At 35.9% G+C, this 15,737-nt stretch overlaps 1 protein-coding gene and 2 pseudogenes across 1 annotated transcript; all 3 read right to left on the bottom strand.

Moving 5' to 3' along the window:
* Window positions 1-445: 445 nt before the first annotated feature.
* Window positions 446-1,517, bottom strand: LOC114730852 (glycerol-3-phosphate 2-O-acyltransferase 6-like; annotated as a pseudogene).
* Window positions 1,518-3,428: 1,911 nt separating this feature from the next.
* On the bottom strand, window positions 3,429-11,965 carry LOC114730850 (IQ domain-containing protein IQM5-like; annotated as a pseudogene).
* Window positions 11,966-13,077: 1,112 nt separating this feature from the next.
* LOC114730849 (BTB/POZ domain-containing protein At3g09030-like) lies at window positions 13,078-14,555 on the bottom strand. The gene is made up of 2 exons (XM_028917959.1): window positions 14,246-14,555; window positions 13,078-14,051 (listed from the first exon to the last, which is right to left on the bottom strand). Exons 1-2 carry the CDS (start codon window positions 14,553-14,555, stop codon window positions 13,078-13,080), a joined length of 1,284 nt encoding a protein of 427 aa, XP_028773792.1.
* Between the last annotated feature and the right edge of the window lie 1,182 nt (window positions 14,556-15,737).

Raw genomic sequence — 15,737 nt, 5'->3', positions numbered from 1 at the left:
TGTTGTGTTTGGTTTTTTTGGGAATTAATGGATCATTAAGGTTTGGCCCAAAGGATACAATCAAAGAGAAAATCAATCGAAGTTTTTGAGCCCACTTGTAACTTCTAAGATACGAAATCATCAAGAAGTTAGGCCACACACTAACGTTACAATTGAGGGCCTTCTCTGTTTTTGCACTCTAGCTGGACATGGTAAACCGATCAACCCTGTCGAAGTCTAAAACTGCCCTTGTAAAATCTTCGAGCCATAAAGGCTGTAGAAGATTTCAGGACTGATAAATCCAACATGCAACCGATAGAGAATACATGTTGGTATTAATTTATATCACAACAACAAAATAAAAGCACAATCATATAGATAATTGATGCGCTTTATCACAAATATAGGAACACGTTGCTAGCCCACTAAATTCATAATGCAAAAGAATAACCAATCTCCCACGTACTTATACGTACTTCTCTTGTCCCTGTCTGCTATCACAATTGATTTCAAGCTTTCGAGTCTTCTTCTCCCCATCCTTCTCCTTCTTTAATGCAATCCTCCCATCTGTTCCAGCAAGCATGCTGTACTTATCTTTCCTCGTCAGATTCGTACACTCAAACCTAAGCGTCCCCGCAAGAACTGTCTGAATGTAATTCGCAACTTCAAAACTGGACTTCCCTCCCTTAGACGTGAGCTCAACTGGAAGCTGGTCCAGAAAAGTGATCTCAAATGTGGGCATAGGGCTCATGAACACAAAGCAAGGGTCCAAAATCTTGTGCCCAGAACTGTGGTCCCGTTAAACACAGTCTGCTTCGTGTTGATAACCACAGGAACAATCCTCTCGGTTAATTCAGCAAAAGGAGCACTGAACCTTAACAGAAATGGTTCCCTGCAAGTGGTTCCTTCGGGAAAAATCACCAAGTTGCCTTCCTGAAGCAGTTTTTTAATATTCTCTACATCCTTCTCTCTTTCTCTTGACAAAGCAACCGCTTTGATCGGCGATGTTATTTCATTGAACTTGCTGCTTATGCTGTAGGTGACACAACTGACTTTTCTCTTGAGAGCAACTGCAATAACCACAGGATCCACGACCGTACGGTGGTTGCAAACAAAAAGGACACCGTTTTGGCCTGTCTTTGGGGAAGGGGGTGGGACTGGGGTGCCCTTCACAAGGATTCTGACCCCCAGAAGCTTGGAGTTGTACCAAACGAGTATTTCTGGTAGTGGGATGTTAAGGTATACCCTTAAGATGGAGAGTATGGTGCCAATAGGGAGCCATAGGAAGGTCACAAGTGCCATAAGAGGGGTTGGCCTCTGAGCAAAACGACCGTCGTGGAAGATAATGGGACTAAAAGCTTGTCTCTGGGTAGCGGCTCACACTTTGTTCTTGGCACTCTATATCCTTTCTGCATATAGAAGAGCAAATTCAAAATACTCAATATATATATATATATATATATATGTGCATAATTGATCCAGGGAGAATATATACACTTACAACGGGTAATATCAGGTTTCATGAAGGGAGAATACATCAGAACCGTTGATTGAAACTTCAGGAAACTTTGAGATAGCAAGTGCCGGTGGGGTATAGGCACGCTGTGGCAAGAGGTATAAACTCTCTTGGTCATCAAAAAAAGTTTTAAACGCTATTGATATATATATATATATATATATAAAATTGGGGTTTTCAGCTAATTTGGGTTGGATTATGAGTGTTGATGTCTAGTTTAATTAATACATAAATATAAAATTAATTGTGAAATAAAAATAATTTTTTTGAATTTTTACTTTTAACAAATGAAAATTCGAAGTAAATTTTTTCTTCCACTTTTTTGGGCTAACAATGAAAGTATATTAATTAGTCATTAGTGGATACCAGAGCGCTATAATATTAGGTTAGACATCAAGAATTAATGGCAAGCAGTGTTGGGCATTATTGTTGAGAATAATTAAATTTGTGTTGTCGTTGTCTTTTATTGGCCAACCATCTTGAATGGAAAAAAAAAACAAGAATTAAAATCTAAATGATCACAAAAGCTAGCATTTGATGTTAACATTTAAGAGGATGTTAGTGATCAAGCTTTGTGCGGCGTCGTTAGTCAGAAAATCAAGGGTTGATATAATGTTTGTTACTTCAAATTTAGCCTTATTTTGGTTTTGATTATCTCAAATTTCAAATCATAGGTTTTGCTTTATCAAGGGACAAAATGGTTATATTTTTATTGCATTATAGGGAACAATATTTTAAATAAAAAGAAATTTAAGAAGCTAAGACCTATGATTTAAAACTTGAGGGATTAAAATCAAAATGAAAGCAGATATAAAAGTGTAAAATTTTCATTAACTCGAAAATCAATGATCAAAACTTGATCAGCAACACTTGTAATCAAGCATGTGATGTGAGTCCTATGACTCATTTTGTTTCCATATATGATAATTGCATAATTACGGTGTTTTTGGTTATGAATTGTGCATAAACCGTGTGGCCAGAGCTCATAAATTTTTCGGCAGAGCATGGCGGCTTCAGTGGGAAAAAGAGAAAAAAAAGAGGGTTTTTGAAAAACTGATCCACGGGAGGGGGGGGGGGAATGAAAGAAACAAATTATTAAAATAACTTGAATGTCAGGTGACATAAATGAGGAGAGAAAAATTGAAGGCACATAAGATAAAATAAATCTCACGTGGCATATTTTTATTGGACAGTGCACTAATGACATGGTGCGCTGGGAGCATGCAAATTCAGTTAGAAGCTAGACAAAAAAAAAACATTAATAAAGATATTATTATAGTTAAACTCCACAGCAATCCAGATTGTTTGTAATTATAAAGCAATTGGTGTGTATTCAGAGAGAGGTAAAGAAGAAAAGCAAGCCTCATGCACATTCACACTTTTGTATTATTCTTTTTCTGGGATGATTTTATAAAGAGTCATATAGAACGCTGTTAAATAAATCATAGAAATTTCATAAAATGAATGAAATTTTATAAAGTGAAATACACAAAATTAAAATGATTTTTAACTCGGTTGATTTCGCGCGGTTTTTTCTTCTTCAATAATTCATCTCTTGTTACCACTACTTCCCCACATGAGAGTCAGGAAGAGAGAGGAAATTGGGAAAGGAATCAACTTTTTAGCAAAAGGCCAAAAGCATAACAAGAAGCTGTCATACTATTTAATTTACCACGATAAGAATTAGCTTTTTAAAAGTGATTTTAAGTAAATATATGAGAAAAATTTTACCTCAACTTGGATAAAATACTTATTTTAAGTGTTTTTTAACGTTTTCAAACACCACATGATATGTAAAATCACGCTACATTATTAACTCGAGATACGTTTAACATGTAAAAGAGGTTGCTACATGCATGTTCAAAATGAACCAGTTCTCATTTTAGTATCAATACATATTTTAAACAAGGTAATGCTGATTCGTTGTGAATCTTTAAGTAATTAGTGTGTGCGCAGAGAAAGAAGAGTGGAGATGCAAAAGTACGAAAAACATTAATTTGTTAGAGCGCCAGGCCGTGGCGAGGACGAGATAAGTAATTAAAAAAAAGGTTTGTGTGTGAACATATAAAGAGTGTGTGGAGATAAGAAGGAGTAATATATACTTGCCACTTAATTGGGTTATATGTTCAGAATGAAACAGTTTCGTCACTTTTCTGCTTATCAATATTTTATATCTAATGTGTATGCATATTATTACGTTATTTTTCACTATTCATTAACGTGGCTGATTACTATTGCTTTTTAAAATTAATAAATCTGAATCTTTATGCAAATACTTGGAACTAAGACTATCTTAATATACTTTCCGTTTAATATGGAAAAAGAAATTTCATACCATATTTAAGAGCCATGAATAATGAATAATACAAGTCCTATCAATGGGTAAAATGAAATGGAAGGCTGATTATAATGCAGGGGCCAGTTCGCTCTTTCTAAGTTAGAAAAAGAAATAAAGGGGAAAAAAAAACAAGAAAAGAAATGGATAAACTACTGCATCAGAATTATCATTGCATGACTTCGAATAAGTGAATATGGTGCATGAATAAGTGGCTGAGATTCCGGTCGTAGCAAGAAACCTGACCACCCTGGGCTATTCAAATGGATCCATCGACCTCGATCGCCAGCGGTGCAAGTGGGAGACAAGCCTTCAGACGGTGCCCTTAAATGAGCTACCAGAATTTGCAGAATTTTACCCAAAAAATATAAAAACAATCAAATCTAGAAGTCAAAATCGTTTCTATTTCTATTTTCTACGCGCACTTAAAAAAATTCAAGTTATAGCTCTAGAGCTCCGCTTTTAAGCTTTACACCCAAAAAAAGAAAGGTTTTTTTTTAAAAAAAAAATTTTAGCGGTGAGGATAAATTTCAAAAATAAAAATAAAATATTGATGATAAAATTATTTTTTAAAAAGTGTCTTTTTCGTTTCAAACACATTATACTTTTATTTAAAATAAGGCCTAATTTTGATAACAAATATCCCACGGATCAAGAGTAGTAAGGACATTTTAGAGTATAAAAATCGAGTCAAATCTTTTCTTGGGTGATAAATAAGCGCTTTAAAATTTTTTTCCTTAAAAACCAAATTAAATGCTTTTACATTTTACAATAACAATCAACAAGGGGGAAAAAAACAATAGCCACAAAACCTGTAGCTCAATTCTAATCCTCATAATCACAATATTTGGACCCATTAGTATATGTTGACGATTCTTCAAATTCTTAACCGTTACTGGCGGGGCAAGTTTTGAAATCTTGATCGGATTCCAAACTAGAGATCATCTTCATGCCAATCTTGCTTCTCTTTAGTGCTACATCCCGTCTTTAATATAAAATCTTATTTGACTTTTATTTTGATCATAAATATAAAACCTCAATCCACTTTGTTTTTTATATTTATGTATTTTTTTTCAAAATAATCTTTCTAATAATGGTAGTTCTAGCCAATACACTTGATTAGTAAGGATATTTTAGAAAAAACAACACATATTTATTACAAATAACTAACTTAACATATTTTTTTAATCTTCTTAAATTTGTTAACTAACTCTTATAACTAGGATTTGAGGTAGTATTTATCTAAATTGGCTGAGATATTCCTTTGTATTCTTGCCTCCTCTGCAAGTCTTTTTATCTATAACCCCTTCTCACGGAGCAATCAGCATCCTGCATCCATTAAAATTTCCTGCTCGGATGAGAATATCTTGTTTGCTAAAGCGACGAGGTAACTGGGATAAGAGAAAGATGCACTTACTAGAGTGGCCGAATTATTTGCACAGTCCGGATAATTGAGGATTACTGATTCAAAGTACAACAGATTTTTTTTCCATAACTCTTTCACCTCTTCCTTCTTCCTCCTCCTCTTCTTTTTTTTTGGTTGGCTTGAATTAATGGAAGGTTGAAACCTACTAAATCAATATTTCTCTTGCTATTCATCAAATATAGAAACTGGTCGGGCGACTAATTGAAGGGGCGTAGATTTTTTCTGTCAATTAAAATTAGTGGGTTTACTGAAGATCGCAGGTGGAGTTAAAATGTTATCATAATGAATCTAGAATTTGTTTTGGTCGCTGGAGATAGAGGAGGAAACCGGTCTAACTCGGCCGCCACCATTAAAAATAAGAAGTAACAGAACTCATAAAAATTAAAGATAAATTTTTTGAAAAATTGATGCGCGGGAGAGAGGGGGGAGAAATTAAAGAGACAAATTATTAAAATAATTTGAATTGTCAGGTGACATATAAATGAGCAGAGAAAAACTGATGGCACATAAGATAAAATAAAACTCACGTGGCATATTTTTATTGGACAGTGCACAAATGACTTGGTGCACTGGGAGCATGCAAAAATTTCTCAAGAATATAAGCAAAGAAAAACAATTAAAGATTTTGAGCCCACTGATAACTCCTGAAAATTTAGCTAAAACGGTCTCGTTTTATAAATTTTTTAAAGGGAAAATTGCACTAAAGTCCCTGTCAAGAGAATTAAATACGAAAAGGCCTTTTAAAATTATCAAATTATTTTGAAATATCAAAGAATCTTATCACAGAAGAATTCATTTGTTTAGTTGCCAATTTGCCTTTTTTTTTTTTAAGTTTGTAATGACAACTGAAAGAGTAGTCCTTAACAACTTAAGGTATAAGAATTGACAACTATTATGGCAGGTATTGACAACTCATGCATTATATTTTGTGATGTGCTGAGAAAATATGTTGTTAATACTTGCCACAGTAGTTGTCAATTCTTACACTTTAAGTTGTCAACAACTGCTCTTTTAGTTGTCAATGCAAAGTTAAAAAAAAAAAAGAGCAAGTTAGTAACTAAACAAATAAAATTTATTGTAATGAGATCGCTTGAAACTTTAAAATAATTTGATGATTTTAAGAGATCTTTTTATATTTAATTCCCTTAAACGAGACCTTATTGCAATTTTTCCTTTTTTAAAACAAAATTTACACCCTTTTTTAATCTGATTAGAGGTCATTTGGAATAGCTTATAAGTAGTTTTTTAATAATGATTTGTGAAATATGATGTAAGTGTGTGAGAAGAGTTTTGTCTCGAATTACATTAAAATAATTTCAATCGTGATGCTAAACAATCCCCAAACTCGTCAACGAGTTAGGCCACATTCTAATTTTTCTAGTGAGGGCCTTCTCTATTTTGCTCACTCTAAGTGAACTAGACAAGTAGACACATAGTCTGTTTGGTGAGGTGTTTTGGAGGGTAAAAAATAACTTATAGGTATGATAAATCAGTTTGTAAATTTGGGAGCTATTTGTCACAGTTTTTGGTCAATTTGACATATGGGTTAAAAGTTAGTTTTGAAGTATGATTACAAAAACACTAAAACCTTGCTTATGAGTTATGCAAAAATAGCTTTTTAAAATTAAAATATATTTTTGCCCTTATATCTATATTATTCTTATGCTTCTCTCTCTATATGTTTCTTGTAATTTCCAATTAGTTGTTAGTTATTTATTTTTAATATTCTAAAATAAAATTTAACAGTAGTTATAATATTTTTAATTTTTAATATTATTTTTATTCTATATTTACATGAATTATACAGAGTATATTTTCTAATTAATTATATAATATTATTTGGTTAAACATTTTTATTTCTAATTTAAATATATTTTATTAATTAAATATAACTTTTTCATATTATAATAATTTAAAATTATTATATTTTATAAATTTATATTTTTAATCATTTTTTATTATTTAATAAAAGTGTTATGCAAACTAAACTTACTTATTCAATTATAATCCAAACAACTTTTTCACTTTACAAACTAACTTTTATAAAAATCAATCTAAACACAAATCACACTACCTAATCTAACTTTTATTCAATCTCACTTTTTTAAAAGTTAGATTAAATACAAGTTATTTTTTCTACCACTAATCTAAAAAGACTCGTAGTCAAGCTGCAAACGTTCTACAAGATTTCGGCGCTGATCAATCCCACATGCAACCCATAGAGCCTATGCTTGGTATTTATATATTATATATGTGTGTGTGTATCTCACAACAACAAAATAAAAGCACAATCATTACACCAAAATAAATAAATTAATTAATCAAATTTTTTTAGTCATGTCAGATGTCACATAATCCTTGTTTATCTAATATGTTAATTATTAGTCTAGTGAATTACTATATCATAAATCCTTAATTTTTTGGAGACTGGAGAGGTCCACATTGTGCTCCTCAAGAAAGCTAATGGCATCTCTGAAGTTCTCTTCTGCAGGGCGGTAGCATCCACCATAAGGCCAAATACCCTGAAATGTTTTAATACAATAACAACACTTACAAGTGAATCTGCTTCAGGGAAAGTACCAGAAGGCTTAAAGTAATAGGATGAAAAGGATTACGCTGTGTGATATATTATGTTATTAGTACCTCAAGGACACCCTGATGAGCCACTAATCTTCCTGCTGCTGTGGTTGCAGCTCCAGTCAGGAAGCTAGAGTGATGAAACAAACCGTTCTGCTTTCGCCCCACATACAAAGACCTTGTGGGGCTCAGAACAAATATCCATTTGGACCCATCTTCGGTATCTAGAAGCTTCCCATTCTGTCCATACACCAGCTTGCCTCCTTCAACAATAACTTCATATTCTTCCCTTTCTTTCTTCGTTGGTACCACTACCACCATCAAAAAGGTGTATGAGATATATTAACAGCGGTTTTTAGGTAGACCCAGGCCAAATAAAAAGTGAATCTTTATAGCCAAGTTTGTTGGATATGAATCTATATCTTTTTTTTTTTTTGGGCCAACAATCTAGGTCTAATTCAAGCTTATGTTTATATATAAATATATATATATATATATTAGTGAGAACTCTGGTCCAAGATACTTCATGCACTGGCGTTGAAGTTTGGTCGTCCTTGGACATCTCTCAAGATTTACTTCTTTGCCTTCTCCAACGTCCAACCTAAACGTAATAAAAGCAGGAAGTTAGCCATCCAGATCCTTATTAGTTCCTGATCTACCGTCTTTCATGGTAAGTACAATGAAAAGATTAAATTTCAGAATGAGTGTTTACCAGTAGAAAAATCACTGGCTACTTTGGCTACTAAGCCAGACATCATAATAGAGGCGTAGATTGTGACTATATCGTTGAAGTGGGTCGATCTATGCAATAAACAAAAAGAAAGTAACATTGTCAACGCTTAATAGATATCAAATCTGTTGATCAAAAGCTTCAAGATCATAAAGAGTACTCTTCTTAACTGACGTTGGAATAATGGGTAAGAACAGAGAAGGCTTCAAGGTCTTACAGCTTCAAGCCAATGTCGCAGGGTCAGTCTTTGTGCATTTTCATGCTTGGACAAACCTTTTCCAACCTGAGTGAAAATTCAGTTCGAAGCTAGACCCAAAAAAAAAAACACTAATAGAGATATTATTGGTTAAACTCCACAGCAGTCCAGATTTTTTGTAATTATAAAGTAATTGGTGTGTATTCAGGGAAAGGTAAAGAAGAAAAGTAAGCCTCTTGCACATTCACACTTTTGTATTATTCTTTTTCTTGGATGATTTTATAAAGAGTCATATAGAACGCTGTTAAATAAATCATAGAAATTTCATAAAATGAATGAAATTCTATAAATTGAAATTAACAAAATTAAAATGATTTTTAACTGAGGTTGATTTCACGCGGTTTTTTCTTCTTCAATAATTCATCTCTTGTTACCACTGCTTCCCCACATGAGAGTCAGAGAGAGGAAATTGGGAAAGTAATCAACTTTTTAGCAACAAGCCAAAAGCATAGCAAGAAGCTGTCATACTATTTGATTTACCACGATAAGAATTAGCTTTTTAAAAGTGATTCTAAGTAAATATATGAGAAAAATTTTGTCTCAACTTGTATAAAAATACTTATTTTAAGTGTTTTTTTAAGGTTTTCAAACACCACGTGATATGTAAAATCACGCTACTTGTTAACTCAAGATACGTTTAACATGTAAAAGAGGTTGCTACATGTTCAAAATGAACTAGTTCTCATTTCAGTATCAGTACATATTTTAAACAAGGTAATGCTGATTCATCGTGAATCTTTAAGTAATTAGTGTGTGTGTGTGTGTAGACAGAGAAGAGTGGAGATGCAAAAGTACGAAAAACATTAATTTGTTAGAACGCCAGGCCATTGCAAGGACGAGATTAGTAATTAAAAAAAAGGTTTGTGTGTGAGCATATAAAGAGCGTGTGGAGATAAGAACGAGTAATATATACTTGCCACTTAATTGGGTTATATGTTCAGAATGAAACAGTTTCGTCACTTTTCTGCTTATCAATATTTTATATCTAATGTGTTTGCATGTTATTACGTTATTTTTTACTATTCATTAACGTGACTGATTACTATTGCTTTTTAAAATTAATAAATCTGAATCTTTATGCAAATACTTGAACTAAGACTATCTTAATATACTTTCCGTTTAATATGGGGAAAAAAAATTCATAACCATATTTAAGAGTCATGAATAATGAATAATACAAGTCCTATCAATGGGTAAAATGAAATGGAAAGCTGATTATAATGCAAGGGCCAGTTCGCTCTTTCTAAGTTAGAAAAAGAAACAAAGGGGGAAAAAAACAAGAAGAGAAATGGATAAACTACTGCATCAGAATATTATCATTGCACGACTTCGAATAAGTGAATATGGTGCATGAATAGTAGAGGAGATACGCGAGAACGAGTGCAGGCTTGGCGAATCGAATCAATATCGTCTAGATGAGATCAAATGGTGCATGAGTGGCTGAGATTCCGGTCGTAGCAAGAAACCTGACCACCTGGGCTATTCAAATGGATCCATCGACCTCGATCGCCAGCGGTGCAAGTGGGAGACAAGCCTTCAGACGGTGCCCTTAAATGAGCTACCAGAATTTGCAGAATTTTACCCTAAAAATATAAAGACAATCAAATCTACAAGTCAAAATCGGAAATTTCAGTAAAGGGTACTCACCTGCATGGCTGTTGCTAACATCGACGGTGCCCTTAAATGAACTACCAAGCAAGACGCCGACGACACGTTTGCGCGTGTCCTTGGCGACCCGATTGTAGTTATCGACGATGCTGAGAAGAACCAGAGGATGCACAATGACCTGGATGAAATTTGCTGAGATTTTATCACGTCCGTCTCAAAAGTGTCAGATTTCTCGCTCTCGCCTCCTAAGCCCTTCTGGCCTTCTCTTTCCCTTCTTCCCGTCGGCCCCTGTTCTATTTCTATTTTCTACGCGCACTTAAAAAAATTCAAGTTATAGCTCTAGAGCTCCGCTTTTAAGCTTTACACCCAAAAAAAGAAAGGTTTTCAAAAAAAAATTTTTTAGCGGTGAGGATAAATTTCAAAAATAAAAATAAAAATAAAATATTGATGATAAAATTATTTTTTAAAAAGTGTCTTTTTCGTTTCAAACACATTATACTTTTATTTAAAATAAGGCCTAATTTTGATAACAAATATCCCACGGATCAAGAGTAGTAAGGACATTTTAGAGTATAAAAATCGAGTCAAATCTTTTTCTTGGGTGATAAATAAGCGCTTTAAAATTTTTTTCCTTAAAAACCAAATTAAATGCTTTTACATTTTACAATAACAATCAACAAGGGGGGGAAAAAAACAATAGCCACAAAACCTGTAGCTCAATTCTAATCCTCATAATCACAATATTTGGACCCATTAGTATATGTTGACGATTCTTCAAATTCTTAACCGTTACTGGCGGGGCAAGTTTTGAAATCTTGATCGGATTCCAAACTAGAGATCATCTTCATGCCAATCTTGCTTCTCTTTAGTGCTACATCCCGTCTTTAATATAAAATCTTATTTGACTTTTATTTTGATCATAAATATAAAACCTCAATCCACTTTGTTTTTTATATTTATGTATTTTTTTTCAAAATAATCTTTCTAATAATGGTAGTTCTAGCCAATACACTTGATTAGTAAGGATATTTTAGAAAAAACAACACATATTTATTACAAATAACTAACTTAACATATTTTTTTAATCTTCTTAAATTTGTTAACTAACTCTTATAACTAGGATTTGAGGTAGTATTTATCTAAATTGGCTGAGATATTCCTTTGTATTCTTGCCTCCTCTGCAAGTCTTTTTATCTACAAGAACTCAGGACTGCTTTACTTGCCTGCCAATGGAAATGTCAGAGGAAAGTTTGACATTCTTCAATATTAGCCTTCGAATTTTTTACTGTTTTACATGAGAATGACCATTGTCGCTTACAACATGGTATACCATACCCATATGCACACATTTTACAACAAAAAGTCGTTAACCTCGGATCTCATAATTCCTTCACCCTAATAACCAGCATCCAACCAACTCGGGACCTTATAAGCTTATAATCACTATGCACATTCAACCTGAGTTGAACAACATACAAAATACTGAAAATAGCACTGCCGTTGATCTCACTTCGCTCAGCGAAATTGCACTTCGGCATTTGTATAGCAATTCTACAAGTTTCAGCACTATGTTTTAGTCTCCACAAACATTTCTTTCAGAAGTGTCAGAAACCACATAGCAAAAGAGAACTGTGAGCTAGTAATGTAAAATATAGGATGCTGCCAGTGTTTTAGCCTTCGGTTATCTAGGAAACAAAAAGGGGCGTGGTAGATCACCGCTGATAATGAAATCAACTCTTGAAAATTTTCAGAGAAGGAATGACTTGATATAAACCAACAGATGAATGAAAACCGGCTCCCTGAATTTTTAGATCAGCAGTTACCATGCACGAAACTCTCTAAGAGCAGTTGCACTTTAGAGGAGCTCAATCCTGGTTACCTAACATCCTAGTAAAACAATGAGTTTGAATAACTTAATCAAGATCGCATCTTAAGAACTTTTTGGCATGTACAATGGCAGCAGAACGGGTTAAGCTAAGATCCCAAACATCTGTTCACCTGCAAAGCATACTTCTTCGAACAATGTTTGTCTACGACCTAGTTTCAAAAGGAGAAGAAAAAAGGTCTAGTTACTGGAACTTTACATAACAAGAAAGCTTAGCTTGTATACTGTAGCCACCAAACTACCAGAGCTCTAATAAGGAAAGATTCTGGTCATTCAATAATACTTCAGAGAGCAATCTGTGAGTAGTCGTACGAAGACAAACCCTGTCATCCCTCCCTGCCAATGATATGCTCATGTTTTAAAGTTTAGCATATTGATTCACAGTTCCAAATAGTGGTGTGCTAAACTAGAATGGAGTAGTATTTATATTATGCTAAAATAGAGTAGTATTTTAAGCAATTAATAGACCAGAAATGACTTCAATTTCTGGTTCCATAAAAAATTGTCCCATTCACAAGCTTTACGTTTGCTATCTGGGCCTAATACAAGCGTCTTCCTTCCTGTATTCAAGTTTGGAGCTGGCTATGAAATATTGGCAGAGATATAAAGCAAATATCATCGGGGACAAAGTATCTTGTAAGTATAAAATCATCGGTGACACGCTGATAGAATTCGAAGCCATACCAAAAATTGCAGTTTCCAGGGAGGAAAAGTCTCTGGCATAATGCAAAAGGGTCTGTTGTAAAGTAGGGTGACCACGCTCAACTAAATAAAGCCGGTTTGAGACCAAATTCTCATAGCCATGACAATTCCTTCATCACAAAACTGAAATCGAGCCAGAAGAACAAGAACTCTCCCATACTTCAATACCTTCAACCTCTTCTCTGCTAATAAACAACCTGTTCCCACCACCATCGATCTGCTTAATAATCCCCCCCTCTCTGAATTCTCTATTTTATCCACGAAATTTCTTCTATACAAACCCTCAGCATCTCCACCAGCTATTTCTGCACCATTTTTCATCCCTTCGAGTCTGGACCAAACCTCTAAATCACCCTCTCTCCCGACAAACGCCTGCTTCCTGTAACAATGAATCACACTGCTGCTAACTCTCCCGGTGTTCACCAAGCTTGGGTTCCTTTCTTGCAAATAAATCCACGGATCCTCTTTTAAATGCCGCATGCCCGCCATTGCCAAATCCCCGGATTGAGAGCAGAGCTTGAACAAAGCCAAGCCTTCCACGTCGACGTCCACGCGCGCAAACGAATCCCCAAACCTACTGCTTCTACCTGCACCCGGCTCATTCGTCTCCCACACCACCTCGCCGGAACGAGGGTCCCACAATCTGATGTAGCCAGAGTATCCAAAAGCCCCGCTCGTAACTGCACTTCCGACAATCACGCTGGTCTGGGGTACCCACGTCAGCTTCCCAGGAACCGTATGCTTAGCCTGATTACCAGATTGTCTAGCGAGCTGAGACACGATCTGAAGCTTTGTTTTATCTACTTCAAGGACACAATTCTCTCTGTGCGGGCAATCAAACGCCGCAAAAATGGAACTCTCTGAGCCAGCTATTGCGTTCACTCGGGCCTTGAAGATACGGGGATCAGAAGGATCAGTCCACTGAACCGTCCCGATGTTGCGCCCATCGGAGAAATCGTAGAAGTGCAGTCCCGCGTTGGATTCTGACCCTATAGCCGCAATTTCGGGCCAGACACGGCAAATCGAATCAATTTCGTCTAGATGAGTTCGAATGGTGCATGAGTGGCTGAGATTCCAGTCGTAGCAAGAAATCTGACCACCGTGGGCTATCCAAATGGATCCATCGACCTCGGCGGCGGTGAAAGTGGGAGACAAGCCTTCGGACGCCGGTCGAATTGTTGCGGTGGTAGAGGCATCGATCCCATCCAACGGTGACGGAGCCATGGCTGACCTGAGTTGGGCGTCGATGCCGTAGTAAAGGGCTTCATCGGCGAGTTCTTGCTTGGAGAAACGACGAGCTGTGGAGGGAGCTGCTTGGTGCGGAGGAGAGAGGGGAGGACGGAGAAGATCTCGGGGTCGCGGTCAATGAAAACAGGGTGGTTATTGCTGGTGTCAAGGAGGGAGAGGGCGGTGAGTAGGGAATCCGAACCACCGGAACGAAGTACGGCTAGCGTCGTCTCGAAGAGCTTCCCGCCGATGTTGAGCTTGATACGGTCGTCCGGAGAGGTCACATAACTAGAGGCAGAGGTTGCCACATCCATTGAGAGAGCACCACGAAGATAGTCCAAAGCTTTTGACCAGCTTGGAAAATGGAAATCTGGGAAATAATGATCTCTAAATTAACTTCTCAGAATCGAAACGAAACGATGCGTTCCACTGGTTGGTTCACCAATTATATCCTGCATTCTTAGAACGACGGTGGGACAACGCTGGACCTTTTCCGAAACATTCCCAACGATGTAACAGAGTTGGTATCTTTGGCTTCGTCTCCCTCATCGTTTTCCCTCACATCTGTTTTTCTCCTCTGCCGTTTATTTTCAATCTCAGCTCCAAGACTACTCATAGATCATATAGAAGAATTTGTGACAGTAAATATGATTGAGTTGTACACAGAGAACATCCTACTTCTGTTAATGAACCAAATAAATTTTCCCCGCAGTCAGTACAATTAGCACAATCTGTTTTGAACCCTTTCTTTTTCCTAGAATTTTAGAGTCTTCTCGCTGTCAAGTCCTGCAAATGAATTTATGATGTAACCTGAGGCTTAAGGCATGAAAGGGTAAATACCCATTTATTTAGTTCATCAACATTTGTAATTGTAAATTTGTAAGCAGTAATATGAAGAAGCTTCTCACTGGCAAGCAGAGGAATGTCAATCAGCCTGCCCTACTCGCAAAATTTCGAAATTGGAGTAAGTTTCTAGTTCTTCATTTGAAGATGAAGATGAGGGTCTGAGCTATGTCCAACCTTACCTCTTGTGATGTGGATATGAGCTAACCCGAACAGGCTGAGGTTTTCTTACTAATAACTTATAAATAGTACAGAAAAATTCTCCACATGCCATATGGTCGGAATTATATTCCTAGATGATATTGTTAAAATTGCAGCCGGAGGGGGCATTATCCGGAATTCAAGAGGTGAATGGCTCCTGGGATTTCAGAGGAAGCTAGGAATGCTGCCACCTACTTCGGCAGAGCTAATGGCACTGCTAACAGGACTTAAACTGTGTAAATCTCATGGCTATACTAGTGTAGTCTCACATACCGACTCTTTGGAACTCTTCCATTTAATAATGTTTGAAGGTGGAATTAATCACCCACATTGGGCGGAGATCAATGAGGTCAGAGAACTACTATATTCCGATTGGGATATATCATTCACGTATGTCCCCCGTTGAGCTGTACATTGTGCAGATTTCTTGGCAAAAGGGGCACATCATATCC

The sequence above is a fragment of the Neltuma alba genome, unplaced genomic scaffold (assembly GCF_004799145.2).
Source record: "Neltuma alba isolate B1F8T4 unplaced genomic scaffold, ASM479914v2 tig00012769_pilon, whole genome shotgun sequence".
NCBI classification, from domain to species: Eukaryota; Viridiplantae; Streptophyta; class Magnoliopsida; order Fabales; family Fabaceae; genus Neltuma; species Neltuma alba.
This window is presented reverse-complemented; position numbering and strand designations above follow the sequence as displayed.